The sequence below is a fragment of the Schistocerca gregaria genome, chromosome 1 (assembly GCF_023897955.1).
Source record: "Schistocerca gregaria isolate iqSchGreg1 chromosome 1, iqSchGreg1.2, whole genome shotgun sequence".
Lineage (NCBI taxonomy): Eukaryota > Metazoa > Arthropoda > Insecta > Orthoptera > Acrididae > Schistocerca > Schistocerca gregaria.
Window position 1 is genome coordinate 821,920,514 of NC_064920.1, and position 24,415 is coordinate 821,944,928.

The following is a 24,415-nucleotide window of genomic DNA, read 5'->3' on the forward strand; positions in this document are numbered from 1 at the left end:
GACCACCCACTTTCACTCTCTCGCTGTTGTGATGGCAGACAGCTCTTGGCCTCCTGCTATTAGGAAGGGAGTTACGTCGTGGTGGGTGGAAATGGGTGACTCTGGGTGGCAAAATCGTTTTCTCACATTCGTATTTATCTGTAGCGACTAAAATAACAAAAATAACATTATTATCAATAATTATTAATAATTATAACTATCAAAAACAGCTATGAATAGAATTATGTAGCTAAATTGGAAGGAACACATGGAAAATGTTGTGGGAAAGGCTAACCAAAGGCTGCGTTTTATTGGTAGGACAATTAGAAAATGTAACAGACCTACTAAGGATACTGCCTACACTACGCTTGTCCATCCTCTTTTAGAATACTGCTGTGCGGTGTGGGATCTTTACCAGGTAGGACTGACAGAGTACATCGAAAAAGTTCAAAGAAGGCCAGCACATTTTGTATTATTGCAAAATAGGGGAGAGAGTGTCATTGAAATGATACAGGATTTGGGGTGGACATCGTTAAAAGAAACGCGTTTTTCGTTGGGACACAATCTTCTCACGAAATTCCAATCACCAACTTTCTCCTCAGAATGCGAAAATATTTTGTTGACAGCGATCTACATAGGGAATAAGGGATATCAGAGCCCGTACGGAAAGATATGGGTGTTCGTTCTTTCCGCGCGCTATACGAGATTGGAATAATAGAGAATTGTGAAGGTGGTTCGATGAACCCTCTGCCAGGCACTTGAATGTGATTTGTAGAGTTTCCATGTAGATGTAGATGTAGAAATATTTAAAAGATACGGCATAAATCTTTCACATTTTTTTAAATTCTTATATAATTTTCTAGAAAGTTCCAAAATTTAAACTCACAGAAAATACTAAAATATTTAAAAAAATTACATATCCATTCTCTAAGACGCAGAAGGCTAAATTCTCGCGAAATTTCTTCAATTTCCGAACTCGAATATACTTGAATGTTATAGAATATCTAAACAGAACATACCAAATTTCGATCGTCGATATTAGTCGCAGTTTAGTGGATTTTCGTTTGTCACATTTAACAACGAACAATAGATGATCAAAGAGAAAAATACCAAAAAGTAAAAAATGAATGTTAAAATGGTAAGTTTTTCGAAAAAAAATATTTTGAATGTTCAAAAGATGAAGTGGGTCGCAAAAGTGTTTACACAATCTTATGTGAATTCGCAAAGAAGAAAAGATGCATGTAGAAACAAAACAGAAGAAGAAATGGAAAGACGATTTATGAAAATTCTAGGAGTGCAACAAATACTGTAAGAAGGAGTGCAACAAATATTGTAACAGAAAGGCAAAGTGAAGAACTAATAGCCAACATTAAGGAAGAGTTCACTTACAAACCATGAACCAGCTAATCACCGTCAAGTGCGAAATAAACAAGATAGAGCAGGAATGGCCACTCTGTGCGAAAATCAATGAGTTACGGTGCATGGAAATTACCGTTATGAACTTCAGGCTTTCCATTAAGATTCCATGAAAAAATACAATGAACATCCAAATATCGTCATCGGAAAAATGGAAAAGACTTGCAAATACCGCTGCGCAAAAGAAATTTAAAGGCGAAGCTCTGGATATGTGCTGTATCAGGGATATAGTGTTACAAGCACCATCACCAGAGCTGTTCAGTTATATGATCGGAATGGCATACGATATGACTGATTATATGTGATTGCTTTTCACAGGGCTTGTTGTACGTCACATGCTCATGAGCTGGATCACCTAAAATGTCGTTCATTCATAGCCTCAACAATAAAAGTACAAATATAGTATATAAGCAAGTGTAAAACAATGAAAATATAAATATGTGTATTAATAAAAAATTACATTTCTTATTAAATCAAGTAACTTTTGGCTCTGACCAGTTTTATTTAAGTAATAATATTTTTTTGCATCGCTGATTAATTATTTCAGTATAGACCACATAGATCATATGTTTAATTAAATATACATAAGTATGTAAATGACAGGGACAGTGGTTCTCATGACATCAATTGTGCTGTCTATTCTGACCTGCACAACACTATGTATTGCAGCTAGTAGGGCTTAATTTTAAAAAGAAAAAAATCTTAATATGAAATACTGAAGTATTTAATTTAGATTAGAATTTTTTTCATATTTTAGTATTCTCATGTTTCTATCACACAGGCTGCTGGTTTAGGAACTATGGTTGGTCAACTAACATATGGAAAAAGACAATTTGAAGCTGTAGATGCAGAAATAAGGAAGATTGTTCCAACAATACATGCATCCATTGAAGGATTTGTTACCCTTATTGACAAGGATAGCCAGGCTTTTGACACCTACATGGTAATGTAAATGTGCCCATGCAGATATGCATGACACATTATCAAACAATTAATTTGAATGTAACTATCATCAGTGTTCATGTCACTTATTGCATGTTAAACGTAACACACTTTCCAATAGACAGTTCTACATGAGAGTTTTCTCATGTAGAATCTACGTCATATTCTGCAACTATCACACATTAATTGCATACTTCGAGCAGCAAGGAAATTCTTAATTGTAGAAATGACATCATGTAACATCATAGGTTGCTATTTTATTTTTCTTTAATGTAATTGGAGAGTAATTTAAACCGCAGCTTACTGTATTATATGATGGCTGTTCTACAATTTATCAAAGCTCTGGAACACAATCAGCAAAAAATAATTTTATATTCTTCTAGTTCATATGTCATAACAATAAATATTTCATTCCTAATTTCATATAGTATTACTCTGCATCATTTTGTAGGTTAATGTATGGCATTATATGCAATCAATTTGTTACAGAGTAAAGTAAAATCTTTTTCTTTGGTTATTTTCAAAGTCATTTGCACTTTATTTTGATTTATAGAGCTATGTATTACTTTTCAGCTAGACATAGATCTATAGTTAACTGTCACAATAGACACTTCACTTTGAAAAAAGCTGTTTTTTCTCACTTACATTGGAAACTTGTACAATCCTTTTACTGGTATCAGTAACTTGATATTTCTTGTATATGTTGATGCTTTTTAAAGAAAATTATTACCAACAAATTTCCTGATAGGTACAATAAAATAAAACTTTGCACGGATGTTAATAATTTACAGTATTGCATAAATTAGTTGCAAATATCTGTCTCTTAACATCACCAAAAAGTAAAAGAATTGCCTATAATATTCATGTACATTGTGAAGATTAGATTCTTTAGATGCATTAATAGAGAACATTTCTTTTCCAGGAGGCGTTAAAACTGCCTAAGAGAACAGAAGACGAAGCCCAAGCAAGAACAGCAGCTATGCAAAAAGGGCTAATGAAAGCCATTGAAATTCCTCAGATATTAATACAAAATGCTAACAAGCTATGGACTTCATTTGCAGACTTGGCTGAAGTTGGAAACTCTACGACAATATCAGACTTACAGGTGAACCTAGGACTTAAATTGTTAAGTTCCAGTATTTAAATGTTACAGATAAACTTTGCTGCTGCAGAATACGAGGGTGTCCTGAAAAGTAATGTCTCTGAACTTTTTACGTGAAAACTCTTAAAGCTTTTTAAATAAAATAAACTTCATTAACATTCTTCATCTTCATTCTTCAAATATACCTATTTATTTCACAACGTAGTCGTTCTGGCGCCGAACACATTGCTCCCAACCAAAGACCAGTTTGTTGATACCGCTATTGTAGAATGTTTCACTTTTTCGAAGGAGCCACAACCTCACACGTGGTTGCATCGCTTCATCATTACGAAAGTAAAGTCCTCGAAGGTGTTCTTTAAGTTGTGGAAACAGACGAAAATGTGATGGAGCGTGTCGGAACTGTATGGAAGGTGATCGATAACATTGGACCCAAAGCGTCGGATTGTTGCAGATGTCACAGTGTTCGAATGTAGTCTGGCACTGTTATGTAGAAGGAGAGGGTGCTCCGTGTACAGACGAACTGTTCTGTGGTTAGAAACGTGATTACAGCTAGCTGTTCCTCACGCACCGACATAGTTACGTTACACACCGCCATGTAACACGCTAGAATTCAGAGCCCTCAGCGAAGAGCGAAAGTCGACGGAGTGATATGCACGACATGTAATACCTCAATCGATATAGAGCACAGAATAAAAAATTCGGAAGTATTACTCTTCAGCACGCCCTCGCACAAGTAGTTATTGCTGTGCGTATTGTTGTACAAGACACTGAAGAGAAAATGTTGACATTGGTCCTATTACTATATAAATATAAATTAGTAGTAATTATCTTTCTTATTGGGATCTTTGCCAAACAACTGACAACACGGAGAGGAAATGTTGTTTGTTTCGTGAGAAGTGGAATGCCGCAGATACACTTAAAAAACGCCAGTATGAGATTTAGAGAAGACATATTTTACCACAAGAACGAACTATCTTAAAGCTTCGAAGACCATGACTCGAAAATCTAATTGCCGTGACTACTGGTGGATGACTTCCGCAGCATGAATGACCCTATGTTCGAAGGCCAATTTGCTTTTACAGGAGTTACTGCAGTAAGAAACAGCGAAACTGGAGTAGGTGTAAAACAAAGCATAGGGCTAAAATAGATGTGAAAGAAATGCATACGGATGCCAGGAGGGCAATTCATAACGTCTTCAACGATTATCGTAGAAGAATAGTATCAACGGATCCCTCGCAAAGCCAAAAGAAATTCTGGTCGTATGTAAAGACTGTCAGCGTCAGGAAAAGTTAGTTTCTAGACGCTCATGGACAAAACAGGAGCTCAAGTTGAGATGCAAAGTAAAAAGCATAAATGCTGGACGCCGTGTTCAAATGTTCCTTTACAAAAGAAAAATCAGGAATATTGGTCCAATTTAACTCTCGCAGCACATGCAAAAAGGGGTGATATGTAGCTAAAATCGCCAAAACTGAACGAAGTCCCAGGACTCAATGGAATTCCCAATGGGCCTATACCGAATCTCTTTTAGTCATAATATTCCGTAGATCCCTCGAACAAACAAACGTGTCCAGTAGCAGAACAAAACACAGCTCACACTTGTCTATAAGAAGTAAAGCAGAAGTGATTCACATAACTACCTTCCAGTACCCTTGACATCCGTTTGTTGCACAATCTTGAAACAAATTCTAAGACGAAGCATAATGAGGTGTTTCGAACTGAATGATCTCCTCAGACCAATCAGCGTGGGTTCCGAAAAATTCGATTATATGAATCCCAACCAGCACTTTTCTCACGTGGCACACTGAATACGTTGTATCAAGTCAAATCAAACAGATGCAGTATATTTCTATTTCCGAAAAGCATTTGACTTAATAACGCATCTACGTTTATTATCAACAGCTTGATCATATGGGGTAAAAAGAAAGGGAGGACACAGCATGTTATCTTGGATAGAGATTCAGCGAAGATGTAGAAGTGATCTTCCGGAACAATATGAATAGTTATCTCAGAATTTTAGCATATGATACAGTTATCTACAATGAAGTACTGTCTATAAAAATATGCAAATATATTCATTTGGATCTAAATAAGCTTTCAAAGAGGTGCAGAGTTTGGCACCTTGCTTAAATATTCACACATGTAAAATTGCGCATGTCACAAAACGAAAAAAATTAGTGTTCCTTCACTACAATATTAATAAGTTGCAGTTGGAATCTGTCAACTTATAATCATCTGATAAACAGTTCATAGAGCTATAAAATGGAACGCTTACATAGGCTCAGTCGTACATTAAGCCGGTGGCAGATTTCAGTTGATTGATAACAAACTGGGGGAACGCAGTCAGTCTACAAAGGAGTTTGCTTGCGTAACACTCGTGCGACACATCCCAGAAGTAGTGCTCAAATGCGTATGACCCATACCAGGCAGAACAGGCAGAACAGTTGGACGAAACCTCCGCCACTCGCTTGTCACTGGTTTGGAGAATATGGATGTAGGAAAACTATGTGCGTGCAGTCATTTCAGATTCCCGAGGGTTGCAGTATAGTGCAGAATTAGCCAGGTTCACCTTGAGTGCCTAAGGTACCGCATCCAAATGTTGTGTGGAGCCAACAAGAGACATGTAACTTCTAGATACGAAACGGCACCATCTTTCATTAAAACACGCGCACTGATGATATATCCAGTATTTTGATTGTGTCCTCTCTTCTCACAGCTTGTTTGGTTTCATATTTAATGATGTACTGATTAAATTAGATGCATCTTTTACTGCTCTCATCCGATATAATTGTCACTCCACTGTGTACCTCCCACTGGTAACAGTGCAACATGGGTCAAATTAAATTTAATTTTTTGAAATTTTAACTGACCTTTAATTACAAAATCGCACATCATTCTTTACTTGCTTTGTGTGACTCACATGAATATGATCGTTGCTGAACACTGTAATCGCAAATACCATGACTTTCCTGAGTATTATACAATGTTCTAGATCTCTCTCTCTCTCTCTCTCTCTCTCTCTCTCTCTCTCTCTCTCTCTGATACCTACCCACCTCATGTTAAATTCTTTTTTTTGTTTCCTTTTATAAGTCTCTGTTGTCGTCTAACTGATGTAACCTGCACCTTGAATTATCTAAGTTAATCAGTACTGTATATTGCTCGGTTTAGCGAAAAAGTTACAAATGTTTATTTCACAACAGGTTGGAGCGCAGTGCTTGAGAACAGCTGTAATAGGAGCCAGCTATAACGTAACTATTAACCTGAAGAACATAGAGGACAAAAGCTTCAAAACGAAGACACAGGAATCTATCAAGTCTGCCATCTCTGAGGCAGAATTAGGCTGCCAGAAGGTTCTTGAAATCCTGCAGCGCAGACTGAATGAAGAGTAATTCACAAAAAATGTAAAGCCTGCGGAACATTGATAATATTTTGTACTGTCTGTTTTTCATTACTGCTACCCAGTGTAGCTGCATGTAAATGCAGAGACAATAAAACATTTTCACAAAGCAAATATAGCCTCATATCAATCAGCCTCCTTCTTTGGTAAGAGTAACTACTCATTAAAATATTTTATGAATTAAAGATGTTTGCCAGTAATGGAAAATTATACACTTACTTACACTTTGTCATCATCATCATTTAAGACTGATTATGCCTTTCAGCGTTCAGTCTGGAGCATAGCCCCCTTATAAAATTCCTCTATGATCCCCTATTCAGTGCTAACATTGGTGCCTCTTCTGATGTTAAACCTATTACTTCAAAATCATTCTTAACCGAATCCAGGAACCTTCTCCTTGGTCTGCCCCGACTCCTCCTACCCTCTACTGCTGAAACCATGAGTCTCTTGGGTAACCTTGCTTCTCCCATGCGTGTAACATGACCCAACCATCTAAGCCTGTTCGTCCTGACTGCTACATCTATAGAGTTCATTCCCAGTTTTTCTTTGATTTCCTCATTGTGGACACCCTGCCATTGTTCCCATCTACCAGTACCTGCAATCATCCTAGCTACTTTCATATCCGTAACCTCAACCTTGTTGATAAGGTAACCTGAATCCACCCAGCTTTCGCTCCCATACAACAAAGTTGGTCGAAAGATTGAACGGTGCACAGATAACTTTGTCTTGGTACTGACTTCCCTCTTGCATAAGAGAGTAGATCGTAGCTGAGCGCTCACTGCATTAGCTTTGCTACACCTCGCTTCCAGTTCTTTCACTATGTTGCCATCCTGTGAGAATATGCATCCTAAGTACTTGAAACCGTCCACCTGTTCTAACTTTGTTCCTCCTATTTGGCACTCAATCCGTTTATATCTCTTTCCCACTGACATTACTTTCGTTTTGGAGATGCTAATCTTCATACCATAGTCCTTATATTTCTGATCTAGCACTGAAATATTACTTTGCAGACTTTCAATCGAATCTGCCATCACAACTAAGTCGCCCGCATATGCAAGACTGCTTATTTTGTGTTCACATATCTTGATCTCACCCAGCCAGTCTATTGTTTTCAACATATGATCCATAAATAATATGAACACCAGTGGAGACAGGTTGCAGCCTTGTCTTACCCCTGAAACTACTCTGAACCATGAACTCAATTTACCGTCAACTCTAACTGCTGCCTGACTATCCATATAAAGACCTTTAATTGCTGGCAAAAGTTTGCCTTCTATTCCATAATCTCTTAGAACAGACAATAACTTCCTTCTAGGAACCCGGTCATATGCCTTTTCTAGATCTATAAAGCATAGATACAATTCCCTGTTCCACTCATTACACTTCTGCATTATTTGCCGTAAGCTAAAGATCTGGTCCTGACAACCTCTAAGAGGCCTAAACCCACACTGATTTTCATCCAATTGGTCCTCAACTAATACTCACACTTTCCTTTCAACAATACCTGAGAAGATTTTACCCACAACGCTGATTAAAGAGATACCTCTGTAGTTGTTACAATCTTTTCTGTTTCCATGTTTAAAGATTGGTGTGATTACTGCTTTTGTCCAGTCTGATGGAACCTGTCCCGACTCCCATGCCATTTCAATTATCCTGTGTAGCCATTTAAGACCTGACGTTCCACTGTATTTGATGAGTTCCGACTTAATTTCATCCACCCCAGCTGCTTTATTGCACTGCAATCTATTGACCATTTTCTCCACTTCCTCAAATGTGATCCTATTTCCATCATCATTCCTATCCTATTCTACCTCGAAATCTGAAACATTGCTGATCGTATTTTCACCTACATTGAGCAACTCTTCAAAATATTCCCTCCATCTGCCCAAGGCATCCACAGGATTCACCAGCAGTTTTCCTGACATGTCCTAAATACTTGTCATTTCCTTCTTACCTCCCTTTCGAAGACTGCTAATTACACTCCAGAATGGTTTTCCAGCAGCTTGACCCACAGTCTCCAACCTGTTTCCAAAGTCTGCCCAAGATTTCTTCTTGGATGCTGCAATTATCTGTTTGGCTTTGTTTCTTTCTTCAACATAACTTTCTCTGTCTACCTGAGTTCTAGTATGTAGCCATTTTTGATACGCCTTCTTTTTCCTTTTAGAGGCTGCCTTGACTGTGTCATTCCATCAAGCTGTTTGCTTCATCCTACTTTTACACACTACTGTTCCAAGACATTCTTTAGCCACTTCTAGTACTGTGTCCCTGTACCTTGTCCATTCCTTTTCCAATGACTGTAATTGACTACATTCAACTAACTGGTACCTTTCTGAGATCAGTGTTATGTACTTGAGCCTGATTTCCTTATCCTGAAGTTTCTCCACTCTTATCTTCCTACATATGGACCTGACCTCCTGCACTTTCGGCCTCACAATCCCAATTTCACTGCAGATTAAATAATGATCAGTGTCATCAAAGAATCCCCTGAATACACGTGTGTCCCTCACAGCCTTCCTGAATTCCTGATCTGTTATTATATAGTCAATGACAGATCTGGTTCCCCTGCCTTCCCAAGTATACCGGCGAATGTTCTTATGTTTAAAAAAGGAGTTTGTGATTACTAAGCCCATACTGGCACAGAAATCCAAGAGTTGTTTCCCGTTCCTGTTGGCCTCCATATCCTCTCCAAATTTACCTATAACCTTTCAATACCCTTCTGTTCGATTGCCAATCCTGGCATTAAAATCACCCATGAGCAGAACACTGTCCTTGTCCTTTACTCTAAAAACTACATCACTGAGTGCCTCATAAAAACTATCCATCTTATCTTGATCTGTCCCTTCACAATGCGAATATACTGACACAATCCTAATTTTCTTGCTAGACACTGTCAAATCTATCCACATCAGTCGTTCGTTTACATACCTTACTGCAACTATACTGGGTTCCATTTCTTTCCTGATGTAAAGCCCTACACCCCATTGTGCTATTCCTGCTTTGACTCCTGACAGGTAGACTTTGTATTCTTCCACTTCCTCTTCTTTCTCACCCCTTACCCGAATGTCACTAACAGTTAAAACGTACAGCCCCATCTTACTTGCAGCCTCTGCCAGCTCTACCTTCTTCCCAGAGTAGCCCCCATTAATATTAATAGCTCCCCATCTCATTACCATTTGTTTGCCATGTCGTATCTTAGGAGTCTCTGGTTTTTCAGTTAGAGGTGGGACTCCGTCACCTCTAAAGGTCCGAGGCATTTTGCTCTGATTGTTGCCAGCATCATATTTAAAGTATCGGGGAAGCAGGTTGCTAGCCTTACTTGCCCCGAGTCCCATTGAGTTTTACCGCTAACGGTTGAGGGACTAACGGGTAGATTTGGTAGTCTTTGCCGTATGAGCACAAAGGTGACCACGACTCAGAATGTGTCCGAGATGCCCAGCCTTATTCCAAAGTAACTGGTATCCCGACTGTCGGGACCACTTACTTGGCCACTCATACGTTGCCCATCGTTCATGAACTAGGACATGATACCAGGAACCCACACCATGAACCACACTTTGTAAGGGCATAAATACTAGCAAGAATCTGAGTATTTCTATAATGTAATACATCTTTACCGGATAATGCTGAACTAGATGCAGTGTAAATAAAATTTAACGATACTGCTCGTACTAAGGAAACACGAGACTACGTAATCCAAGCTAAGGAGTACAGACTCTCCCTTGTGGTTTTATTTTTATTTACTCATGTGATCAATGCCTGCAGCCACATGAAGTACTTTTAAAGGTTTATTACATACGTTACAATTACTTTTATTTCTAAAGCATCTTCAGTAGCCTGTAAGTAATGCAACACTTTTTTTCCTGAAAGCATATTGGTATCATTCAGGATTCCAGTACACCATATTATTCCCCACTCTTTTGGCTACAAAACCCTTTTTTTCAACATAAACTCCGTTGCATGCGACGGCCTTACGCCACCTTACAGGGAGGGTCTTTATGGCCGCATGCTACCACTCTATTGGTCGATGTCGGAGCCAACGTCTTGCTGCATCAATAATCTCCCCATCATCCATGTAAGGCGCAAGTAATTCCGCACAGATGGTCCTTCGTTTCTCTTTACGGTCTTCTGTTAGGCAACGAGAAACCCAGCGACCACACAGCTTTGAATACACCAAGTGTTAACACTACCAGTAGAGGTGTCCAATTGAGTAGCGAGGTGTTTGAACGTGATCCGTCATCCGCCTGAAATGAGAGTGTCCGCTGTTCCTGGCCAGCCAGCACGTGCGAGATCGGACAAGTCTACTCGACATTGTTGCGTCTCTCCCAACGACTCACCGTGCTTTCGTTCACTGCCAGGTCCTCTTAGACATTCTGCAAGAGCCTATGAATATCTGCGATGCCCTGGTTTTCTGCCAAAAGAAACTCAGTGAAAGCTCTCTGCTGGCAACGCACATCCATTACAGACGTCATTTTGAAGGCTACGTATGGCGCCGTAACCTATCGAAATTTCGTGAAACTATTGAGGCTGAAGTGCGAGTATTCTATGATATCCCTCAAAAATTTCCGCATTTTGTAATTGAAACTGGCGGAGAAGAAAGTGTTTCACATTACTTACTGAACGCCCCTCATATGTGATTCGATTAATAAATGTACATACTACATACACTCTGAGCCAAAACATTATGACCACTTGCTTGATAGCGAGTTTTCCCACCTCTGAACGCAGAATAGCAGCGATATGCATGCGGAGTAGTAGACACGTGTTTGGCAGGTGTTCGGACGTATGTGGCACGAGATGGCTGGCACACGTCAGGCAGTACCCCATAAGTTACTTGTCTGTGGTTTGTGGGCGCACAGATGACCCCCAACAGTATGCCAGATGTGTGCCGCTGGGTTCAGATCAGACGAATTTGAAGCCCAACACATCCACATGAGTTCACTGTTATGCTCCTCAAACCACTGTAGGAGAATTCTGGTATTATGGTGGGGACAATTACGCTGGTGGAAGATGCTATCACTGTCAGGGAAGACATCAAGCATGAAGGATTCAATTTGGTCTGCAGTGATGTTCGTGTAGTGCGCAGCTGCTGTGGAACCTTCAGTTACTGCCATATATCACTTGCAAACCCTCTTAGCACAGCACTGCCCCCATTGGGCTGTGCCTTCGAGCAGCTGTTCACGGCAGGTCCAGACACGACCATCGACCTGGTGTAACAGTAAACGTGATTCATTCGGCCATCTGACACGTTTCCAGTGACCTAAGTCAAATCTCGCTGATCCCGTGCCCACTGAATTCGTCATTGATCAAGTTATTCGGTGAACACGGTAACACGTAAGGGATGTCCTCGACACTTATGTCCAAAAATGTAGGCTCAACGGTATGCTTCCAAACACTTGTGCCTGCACGAACATTGTGCTCTGCCATCAGATCTGCCACAGATCTCCGCCTAAGCGACCTTACAGAACGGGCAACTCTCCGACCTCCACAGTCTTTGATGAGACTTGGACGTCCAGCACCTCATCGCCTGCTCGAAGTTCCACCATCCTTCAACCACTTTTCATAGATACTCATAACACTTTCACGCAAACAGATGGCCAGTTACGCGTTTTCCGAGATATTCATTCCCAGGGGGCGATAAGAGTATGCCCTTTGCCAAGATCACTTGTGTCAGTGGCATTCCTCAATAGCTATCGCTGGTAAAATTATTTCCCTTCGCCTCACTTCCGTTTACATACTTTCCTGGCCGCTTCGGGAACCCGCAACGACATCCGGCGTCATTCAGTCTCGCAAGGTCACAGGCCATAACGTCTTGGCTCATTACTGTATCTGAAAACATAATTTTGAACGATTTTTAGGTAGGGTTCCTGTTGTAAGCGAAGCATTCAAACTATAAACAAATTCTGAGACATAAATTTCTCAGCTTTAAAATACTCTAAAACAACAAAGAAAAACATGACCACCTCGAAGAAATTATTCAAATGGGACGGAAATCGGTAGATTTATTCAAGACAAAGAGCTTCACAAATTAAGCGAGTCAGTGACGCATTGGCCCACATCTGGCTCTTATGCAAGCTGTTTTTTGCCTTGGCAGTGATTGACAGAGCTATTGGCTGTGCTCCTGATGGGTATCGTGGCACTTTCTGTCTACCTGGCGGGATAGATAGTCAAAATCTCCAGATGGTTGGAAGACCCTGCCAATAATTCTCCAAAATTTTTCATTTGGAGAGGGATCCGGCTACGTCACTGACCAAGGTAGTGTTCGGAAAGCGCGAAAGCAAGCTAGAGGGACTCTCACTGTGTGCTGAAATGTGGCTCTGGAGTACTTGCCATGAAGGGCGACAAAACGGGGTGTAGAATATCGTCAAAGTACTCTCGTGCTGTAAGGGTGCCGTGGATGAAAACCAAAGGAGTACTGCTACGAAATGCAATCGCACCCAAGACCATCACTCCTGGCTGTCGTACTGTATGGCGAGCGACAGTTAGTTCAGTATTCCACTGGTGTCCGGGGCGTTTTCAGAGACGTTCGTCGCCGGTCACTGTGGCTCATTTCAAAGGGAGGCTCATCGTTGAAGACAATTCTTCTCCATTCAATGAAATTCCAGGCCGAAGACGTTTCTGGAGACGTCCCAAACAGCATTGTGATTCCAGCCTGACTGTGGCCCGCCATATGGCCCGACAACTACGAGTCATGCTCTGGGATGCCATTCTCTATGTTCTGCGGAACCCTTAGAGCACAGCCCAGCGATACGTGGACAAAATTATGCACCCTGTTTTGTTGACCGTCATGCCAAGCTATCCTGGGCTTACATTTCAGAAAGATAATGCCCCCCCACCCTCCCCGCACAAGCCGAATGTTTATACTGCTTGTATCCGATCTTTCCAAACGCTACCTTGGCCACCAAGGTCGCCGGATCTGCCACCAACTGAGGAAGTTGGGAGTCTTAAGTGCAGGGCCCTCCAACCAGCTCGGATTATGACGATCTAACGCCCCAATTGGGCAGAATTTCACACGATATCACTCAGAAGAAACCCAGCAATTCTATCAGTCAATGGCAAGCTGAATAACTGCTTGAATAAAGGCCAGAGGTGGATCAACACGTCATTGATTTGCTCGATTTATGGAGTTCTTTCTCTTGAATAAATCATTCAACTTTTCTGAAATTGTAATCATTTGTTTGTCTGTACATGAACATCACAAATATCAATTTCCGTCCCATTCAAATAACTCCTCCATCGTGCGTCTTTTTTTTTTTTTCTTACAGCATGTTAGTTTGGCAGATTAGCAAAATAGTTTTTCAGCCTCTCAATTCGTCCATGCGGCTTAAAAAATTTATTTGAAAAATTGTAAGTTATGCTGTCATAACCTACGAGCAGAATATAATTTCAAAGGCTAGACGTAAAAACTTCGTAAATGTGTACTGTATGAGATTTTTTTTTTTAATGCGACCGGGATAGTTCTGTTCTGTGGTCATAAAGGTAATCGTCGCTTCTAACAGTAGTCGAGTTAGTCTCATATGTCATTTTGTCTCCACACGAAAATATACTTATCCACGATCCACACCTGCGCTTGCGTACTGGAAGCTAACGACTTAATGATTTCCGCTGGCGTCTTCACTGCAGCTGGATTGGCGCAACCCGTCGTCCTTGCAGCGAGCGGTCAGCGGCCACTGTCGCCGTGTCTGCTGGAATTTTCTGCGAGGCTGCACGCTTGGGGGCAGCAATACGAAAGTCTTTCGTGAATGAGTTCCTGTTATTTGCGACCTCTTGTGTTCAGTTACATAAAATTAAGTTCGATACGGAGTATTCCAAATAAATTCAACTGATTTTACGAGACTATCTTCTACATTTCTAGCATTTGTAGACTTAGAGAAAGCTTTTGACAATGTTGACTGGAATATTCTCTTTCAAATTCTGAAGGTGGCAGGGGTAAAATAAAGGGAGCGAAAGGCTATTTACAATTTGTACAGAAACCAGATGGCAGTTATAAGAGTCGAGGGACATGAAAGGGAAGCAGTGGTTGGGAAGGGAGTGAGACAGGGTTGTAGCCTCTAACCGATGTTATTCAATCTATATATTGAGCAAGCAGTAAAGGAAACAAAAGAAAAGTTCGGAGTAAGTACTACAACCCATGGAGAAGAAATAAAAACTCTGAGGTTCGCCGATGACATCGTAATTCTGACAGAGACAGCAAAGGACTTGGAAGAGCAGTTAAACGGATAGACAGTGTCTTGAAAGGAGAATATAAGATGAAAATCAACAAAAGCGAAACGAGGATAATGGAATGTAGTCGAATTATGTCGGGTAATGCTGAGGGAATTAGATTAGGAAATGAGACACTTAAAGTAGTAAAGGAGTTTTGCTATTTGGGGAGCAAAATAACTGATGATGGTCCAAGTGGAGAATATATAAAATGTAGACTGACAATGGCGAGGACAGTGTTTCTGAAGAAGAGAAATTTGTTAACATCGAGTATCGATTTCAGCGTCAGGAAGTATGGAGTGTAGCTATGTATGGAAGTGAAACATGGACGATAAATAGTTCCGACAAGAAGAGAATAGAAGCTTTCGAAATGTGGTGCTACAGAAGAATCCTGAAGATTAGATGGGTAGATCACATAACTAATGTGGAGATATTGAATAGAATTGGGGAGAAGAGGAGTTTGTGGCACAATTTGATGAGAAGAACGGACCGGTTGGTAGGACATGTTCTGAGGTATCAAGGGATTGCCAATTTGGTACTGGAGGGCAGTGTGGAGGGTAAAAATCGTAGAGAGAGACCAAAAGATGAATACACTAAGCAGATTCAGAAGGATGTAGGTTGCAGAAGGTACTGTGAGATGAAGAAGCTTGCACAGAATAGAGTAGCATGGAGAGCTGCATCAAACCAGTCTCAGGACTGAAGACCACAACAACAACATTTTTTCATGAATGAAGGTAGAACTTTGGAGTAAATTTTAAGCCGAGCATCAAAACTAACAAATCAGCTCATGCTCTAGATCTAAATTGCTGATTCATGTTGTTGCCGGTGAAGGTCTACCTCGTGCAGCCGCCTCATGCGTTTATTAGCCAGTGTTCGTCGTGTCGAAGTGGCGGTAACACAGCAAGAAAAGGGGTGTTGCAATCTCCGTTTCTACAGGTAAAATTCAGTTACACCTATGCCCTGTACTTCTCGTCCAGAGTTGCGATATTGCACAGCCTATACCGAAGGAGCATATGGCTCTCGTATTGCACCACTGATCTCCAAAGTCCCCTGACATTCACTTCTTTATTGGTGTCCTGAATGATTTTTCTACAAAGCGTGTAACACACATGGTGATACAAATAGGTGCATTATGATATCTAATCAATCATAGTTTGATTGGGCTGTTGATAGCATGAGGTTAAATCATGAGGCTAATATGATTTCAATCAAATGATAATTAAATCAGTACCCTAAGCTGTCGACAGGCGTTGATATACATCAACGAGGACAGTTGAAAATGTGTGCCCTGATCGGGACTCGAACCCGGGATCTCCTGCTTACGTGGCAGACGCTCTATCCATCTGAACCATCGAGTTCACGGACGAGAGTTCGACTGCAGGGATTTATCCCTTGCACGCTCCCCGTGAGAACCACATTCCCAACTTAATGTCCACACTCAACTTTCGTAGTGTCTCTGCCCACTACACTCATTACTCGCGCCAGACAATCTTATCGAGTCCCGGACATGTCCGAAAGAACAGATTTATATATCTCCATAGATAGTTAAGGCTAACCGGCCATTGACCTTCTTCTTCTGTGTGGATGCACACACATTGCCCGAACTCTTACGGAACTCGGTAAGATTGTCTGCCACGAGTAATGAGTGTAGTGGGTAGGGGCACTACGAATGTAGTGTGTTGACTTTAAGTTCGGAATGTGGGTCTCACGGGGATCGTGCAAGGAATAAATCCCTGCATCTACATGACTACTCTGCAATTCACATTTAAGTGCTTGGCAGAGGGTTCATCGAACCACAATCATACTATCTCTCTACTATTCCACTCCCGAACAGCGAGCGGGAAAAACGAACACCTAAACCTTTCTGTTCGAACTCTGATTTCTCTTATTTTATTTTGATGATCATTCCTACCTATGTAGGTTGGGCTCAACAAAATATTTTCGCATTCGGAAGAGAAAGTAGGTGACTGAAATTTCGTAAAAAGGTCTCGCCGCGACGAAAAACGTCTATGCTGTAATGACTTCCATCCCAACTCGTGTATCATATCTGCCACACTCTCTCCCCTATAACGCGATAATACAAAACGAGCTGCCCTTCTTTGCACCCTCTCGATGTCCTCCGTCAATCCCACCTGGTAAGGATCCCACACCGCGCAGCAATATTCTAACAGAGGACGAACGAGTGTAGTGTAAGCTGTCTCTTTAGTGGACTTGTTGCATCTTCTAAGTGTCCTGCCAATGAAACGCAACCTTTGGCTCGCCTTCCCGACAATATTATCTATGTGGTCCTTCCAACTGAAGTTGTTCGTAATTTTAACACCCAGGTACTTAGTTGAATTGACAGCCTTGAGAATTATACTATTTATCGAGTAATCGAATTGCAACGGATTTCTTTTGGAACTCATGTGGATCATCTCACACTTTTCGTTATTTAGCGTCAACTGCCACCTGACACACCATACAGCAATCTTTTCTAAATCGCTTTGCAGCTGATACTGGTCTTCGGATGACCTTACTAGACGGTAAATTACAGCATCATCTGCGAACAGTCTAAGAGAACTGCTCAGATTGTCACCCAGGTCATTTATATAGATCAGGAACAGTAGAGGTCCCAGGACGCTTCCCTGGGGAACACCTGATATCACTTCAGTTTTACTCGATGATTTGCCGTCTATTACTACGAACTGCGACCTTCCTGACAGGAAATCACGAATCCAGTCGCACAACTGAGACGATACCCCATAGCTCCGCAGCTTGATTAGAAGTCGCTTGTGAGGAACGGTGTCAAAAGCTTTCCGGAAATCTAGAAATACGGAATCAACTTGAGATCCCCTGTCGATAGCGGCCATTACTTCGTGCGAATAAAGAGCTAGCTGCGTTGCACAAGAGCGATGTTTTCTGAAGCCATGCTGATTACGTGTCAATAGATCGTTCCCTTCGAGGTGATTCATAATGTTTGAATACAGTATATGCTCCAAAACCCTACTGCAAACCGACGTCAATGATATAGGTCTGTAGTTAAATGGATTACTCCTACTACCCTTCTTGAACACTGGTGCGACCTGCGCAATTTTCCAATCTGTAGGTACAGATCTATCGGTGAGCGAGCGGTTGTATATGAGTGCTAAGTAGGGAGCTATAGTATGAGCGTAATCTGAAAGGAACCTAATCGGTATACAATCTGGACCTGAAGACTTGCCCGTATCAAGCGATTTGAGTTGCTTCGCAACCCCTAAGGTATCTACTTCTAAGAAACTCATGCTAGCAAATGTTCGTGTTTCAAATTCTGGAATATTCCATTCGTCTTCCCTGGTGAAGGAATTTCGGAAAACTGCGTTCAATAATTCCGCTTTAGCGGCACAGTCGTCGATAACAGTACCATCGGCACTGCGCAGCGAAGGTATTGACTGCGTCTTGCCGCTTGTGTACTTTACATACGACCAGAATTTCTTCGGATTTTCTACCAAATTTCGAGACAATGTTTCGTTGTGGAACCTATTAAAGGCATCTCGCATCGAAGTACGTGCCAAATTTCGCGCGTCTGTAAATTTTAGCCCATCTTCAGGATTTCGCGTTCTTCTGAACTTCGCATGCTTTTTCCGTTGCCTCTGCAACAGCGTTCGGATCTTTTTTGTGTACCACGGGGGATCCGTTCCATCTCTTACCAATTTATGAGGTATGAATATCTCAATTGCTGTTGCTACTATATCTTTGAATTTGAGCCACATCTCGTCTACATTCGCATAGTCAGTTCGGAAGGAATGGAAATTGTCTTTTAGGAAGGCTTCTAGTGGCACTTTATCCGCTTTTTTAAATAAAATTGCACTTTCCTCTGTGCCCTCAGTGGCTCGGATGGATAGAGCGTCTGCCATGTAAGCAGAAGACCTGGGTTCGAGTCCCGGTCGGGGCACTCATTTTCAACTATCCCCGTTGATGTATATCAACAAATACCATCTCTATATATAACACGATTTCACGTAAATATATGCTGTAATATCTGCCTCTCATTTGGGCACTTTGAGGTGACGCCGCATAGCACCTTCTTACTCTTCCCTAGCGTTTATCCTCATGCTGGAGAGGTCCGTTGTTTTGGTTCCCTGTAGCTATTTTATCCGCTATTGTACCTGATCAGTGTGCAGGCTTTGAGAGCTTCGTGCAGGATGTTAAGACTTCGCGGCCTACATCATCCTGTTGCCCGTTCGTCGTTTACCTTCGAACAACAACCACTTTTTGCTGCCGTTGTTGCGCCTTGCCCGCACCATCGTAGGCGATTTTCTCACATATTGTCTACTATTGGTGCTACTCCATATAACTTACGAATGTCATCATAAGTGACTTGATCATGCAGGGTTAATCCAGATATTCACCTGAGCATCTTTGTTTCCATCACAGCAAGTTGTTGTTCCACTTTTATTTTACTGAAGGCCAACATTCAGCATGACACAGAGGAATAGAACGGAGAACAGATCGGTACACTTTTGATCTGAGTCTCTCTGGAATCTTCTGGTCACAGCCTACACCAGTCACAGACCTTTAGAGCCAAATCTTGCTCAGCCGACTAGAGAGTTCTACACTCACATTTTCATCAGCAGCAATTGCTGAGCTTAGGTACTTCAAAGCCCTTGTTGTTGAGAGGTCTTGATTATTGTTTCTGAATTTATTCAAGTCATTTATATCGGTGGTGAGATACTACCTTTTCCTTGATTTGAGTCGTTGACTACTTCTGGAAGGAGGTCGATCCACACTTGGACCTGACACTGCAGGTCAGTCTTATCTTCAGAGGCCAATAGCACATCATCAGCTTACAGTAACGTCTAGCGTGCTGTATTCCGCAGATCTCTGTCACGGATTGCGCGGCCCCTCCTGCCGGAGGTTCGAGTCCTCCCTCAGGCGTGGGTGTGTTTGTGTGTATTGTTCTTACCATAAGATAGTTTAAAGTAGTGTGTAAGTCAGGGGATCGATTACCTCAGCGTCGCCCTGAGTGACCGAGCGGTTCTAGGCGCTACAGTCTGGAACCGAGCGACCGCTACGGTCACAGGTTCGAATCTGCCTCGAGCATGGATGTGTGTGATGTCCTTAGATTTGTTAGGTTTAAGTAGTTTTCAGTTCTAGGGGACTGATGGCCTCGAAAGTTAAGTCCCTTAGTGCTCAGAGCCATTTGAACCATTTGATGTCCTCAGCAGTTTGGTCTCTTAGGAATTCACACACTTTTGAACATTTTTCCCCTTGTGGTAGCAGTACCAGTAAACACAGTAACTCCGAACATGCTCTCAAAAGTATGGGACGAGTTTGATTATGTTGTGGATGTTCGACCTGCGTCCTGTGTGTGAAAGGTAAATGAAAACATTTATCCTAAACGTACTCGTAGTAGTTAAAAGTACCCTAAGGCCGTATGCGAATGCATACTAGTCAAATCGGACCGTTCTTTGGGAGATAAAAATTCATAGCCCTATGTGTAAGTCAAATTTCATTTTGAAGCATGCTGTATTTTAATCATACAAGCAAATAAAGGTATTCAGAAGACGGTATGATCTCCTAATATGTTTTCCTCGAGCTAGACCAAGTATCTATAACTAGTAGTGTTGTTCTTGTTGAAACTGCTCTTTACGAAAGTGTGACAGATTGGCGGCGCGACCTGGATCCCTATTTTTCGTCATCCAGTGCTCTCCTGAATCAGCTATGCGAGCAGGCTTCGTGGGCCAATATATCACTGCAGTCTACTCCTTTCCTATAGTTCCTGAGCCTACCTACACCCATCAAATTATAAAAATGGATAGACGTGAATACGTATGTACATATGTATGTATTTATGTTCCATATCTCCTCCTAAACCACTGGATTTATGTCAACCAAACTTGGTACTCATATCACTTACTGTCTGGAAAGAATCCCTGTGGGGGTAAGAACCACCTGCCTAACAAAGTGGTGAGGGTGAAAATGAAGTGTATCCCACGACGGGCAAATACCGAGATTTTATTCGTCCAGTATTTGAGAATGTGAGCACTGATGTGTTCGCGACTTGCAACAAAGTTTACACATAATTGCAAACCTTTAAGAAACTTTTTTCTCGCTGACAATCGCCACAAATGATGAGCGAAAAAAACGTGTATCACTTACTACATATTCGCTGTTAATGTGGTAAAACTTCTGCATCAGGCATGACGTTATAATTTATTACCTCTTTACTACTAATTTTGTTCACGACACATTTTTCAGACAGTATTCACGTATACTAAAGAATGTAATTGCAAAATTATATCATTGAAAATGCATATTTCAGGAGATATAACGCTATAAACACTGAGATGCGTGGAAACGAAACTGCAGGAGAGATACACGAGAAATATGTGTTCAGTACGTAACTAAACTGGAATCCATAGGATGCCTGTGTGCATAGCGAGCGCTGAACATTCAAATTTAACTAAGCACAGCATTTAGTCGCAAAAATCCGTTATATATTGCAGATCTAGTTTTCGACAATAACATTACGCCCACATGTCAGAGCGTAAACTTGTGTCAAATGACACTAGCTTTTACGTGGCGGCAATGTAAATGTTACTGTTATTTGTCACAGACTTATCCTATGACATTTTCGTAGCTATATGGCTCTTATGATAAAGGTATCGATGATGACTATGCTAATGTCGAAAATTAGATCTTCAATAAATAACGGTTTTTTGCGATTAACTGCTGTCCTTAGTTAAATTGTTAAACACATGTGAAATATATGTGACTGTTTATGACCTTTATACATGACCAATGCCATTGGTAAAAACTTCCTACTAAACTGTGGATTCATTTAAACCAAACTTGGTACACATACTGCTTATCAACTGGAAAGAAATGCTGTAGTGGTAAGAATCAGCGAACTCCTATTGGGCTAGGGGTGATAACGTAGAGAGAGAGGGAGAAAGTAGGAGGTGGGCAAACAGAGGGAGAAGTAGGAAATGGACATAAATAGGGGGGAGGAAAAGATGGACAGAGAGAGGGGGGAGGGGGAATCTGAAAGGAAGGGAAGAGGAGAATATGGACAAAGAGAGGGAAGATATAGAGGTGGACAGAGAAAGGAAAGAAGAGAAGATGGAGTAGGAAGATATGGAAAGAGGGGGGAGGAGAAGACGGACAGAGGGAGAGGAGCAAATGGACAGAGAAAGGAAAGAGAAGGAAATGTACATAGATAGGAAAGATGAGGTGATGGACAGAGAGAGGGGGAAGGCGGTAATGGACAAAGAGGGGGAGGAGAAGATGGACAGAGGGAGGAGTAGGAAAAGTGGGACAGGGGGAAGGAGAAAGGAGAGATGGACAGAATGAAGGAGAGAACTAATTGAACAGGGAAAGGGAAGAGTGGATGTAGAGAAGGGGATGGACAGAGAAAGGAAAGAGGAGATGGATAGAGAGAGGAGGAGGAAGAGATGGATGCAGGGGGGCGGGGGGGGGGGGAAAGAGGAGATGGACAAAGAGAGGGGGTGGACAAAGAGAGGGAGGAGGAGGTGTACTTAAATGGGGGTTAGGAGGAGATGTAAGGAGAGGAGGAGACTGACAGAAGGGGGAGAAGGTGATGGACAGAAGGGGAAAGAGCAGAAGGACAGAGAAGGGAAGAGAAGATCGACAGAGAGAAGGCCGTAGGAGAAAATTGATAGGGGGGAGGGGACAGAGAGGAAGGGGGAAGGAGATGGACTAATAGAAGATTGGAATAAATACATCTCTGGGCAAAGCCAGGTACTCAGTTCGTTGTCCTACAATGTCACAGGACTGTGGATCCCTGTAAGAAAGGATATAGCAATAAATAACCATGCTGTAGTCTAATACAGCTTCTTACATTGCTGTAATGCACGAACTATTTGCTGTATGTTAGGTGAGGTGTTATTTTTGACACGTATTACCTCGCAACTCTTGAACACAACGAAAGAGTTTGAGCCTCCGTCCTTACGTTGCCAAACAACGGTCGGGACTGTTCCCCACTGCCGATTGTTAAATATCCTTACATACAGAATGATGGCCAATATGTGATTGGCTAGTGAAAATATATACAGTCAGAACCTATTTGGTACCGTACCCTCGATGACGAGAGCTTGTCAGAAACAAAGAGAGCGTAGGGGGTTCTCCAAGTTAGCATCGAAATTCCGTTTTTGTTCTCAGTATGCCCGAGTTTCAGGAGCGAATGGACGTTTGTGGAGAGCTAACAGTATGGACCACTCTGAATGGAGAATATCATTCATGTATGAGCTCTACCCTCAACGTTTTCTAACTGCGGCTGTTTGAAACAGGCAGGAATGAGGTAAGTACACTTGATGCATCTTACAGCTCATACCCAAAACTACAATATACTGTTTTCCTCAGCGCGCTCTGCAGATCGTGTAGACTCATCCTGTGTAGCAAACAGTAGCTGATACACAGATTCTTCTTTAACGCTCGCACAAGTATTCAAAGAACAAGCAACTAATTCCTCCCTAGTCTGCACGTTTCCCTGGTAGACCTATTCTTCTAACCAACAGCACAAATAGTAATCTAACGGAGATTTTCAAGTGACCAACATCGTAAACATCGTTAGTCCTTAACAGCTGCACGTCGGGTATTAGCGAGCGCGTGATTATGTAATAGTCTGTACTATCACCTCGTGACGTGTGTCTGTTTCCTCATTAAATACAGTGTACAGAAAATACCAGTGCAAGTGGTGTTGCAGAGTGACTCAACTTGTCTGCTGAAAACTCTTTTGTGGAAGCATAGAGGAAGTTTAGTCATTGAACAACTGTCACGAAATCCTGGACGTCTTAAGTAAAACATCGAGACATAGTGATGTCAGTGTTATTTAAATGTCGGTAAATGGAAGATAGTGCGTATGGGTAATAGACATCGGATACGTTCTGAATATAGTATTAGTGGTACGTCGTTTAATTCGTAATTACTTCTTACACCTTCGATGTCACACAGACAATGTAGAGTAGAATACAACGAAAAAGTCCAGGTAACATCTGATGCACTGTAACAATAGTATAAAGATAGAGGCAATGATTCCTGCTGCATCAGCAGACAATTCAGTGCTATTGAAACGTCCCCTTTCGAAAATTATAAATTACTGTGCTGATAAACTTCTTACGTTATTTGATTTTCAAACAGCTGAGCAAAACTGAACGGACTCAGACATTTCTCTATTTACTTATTCTGATCAACACTAAATCGACACAATATTTTTAGCGCAACGCAATCTGGCTTTCAATAATCCCCACAAAAGAATGGCCCTGACTAACAATAACCTATACCTTTCATGAATCACTTACCTCACAAAAATCTTCGTTACTCGAACTACTGCAATACAGCGAGCGCCAATACTGCAGCTAAAGAAACGATTCTAACTACTGAAGGCACTAACTAATGATAGGCAT

The 24,415-nt window shown here is 41.4% G+C and overlaps 1 protein-coding gene across 1 annotated transcript in view; it reads left to right on the forward strand.

The window, feature by feature from the left end:
- The window catches only part of LOC126271206 (formimidoyltransferase-cyclodeaminase-like), a 102,544-nt gene extending 95,597 nt beyond the window's left edge, over positions 1–6,947 (forward strand). Inside the window, exons 8-10 of the mRNA XM_049974132.1 lie at positions 2,177–2,338; positions 3,260–3,442; positions 6,637–6,947. Coding sequence (XP_049830089.1) covers positions 2,177–2,338; positions 3,260–3,442; positions 6,637–6,825 — 534 coding nt within the window. The 3' untranslated portion in view covers positions 6,826–6,947. The remainder of the gene's footprint in view (positions 1–2,176; positions 2,339–3,259; positions 3,443–6,636) is intronic.
- Positions 6,948–24,415: the final 17,468 nt, after the last annotated feature.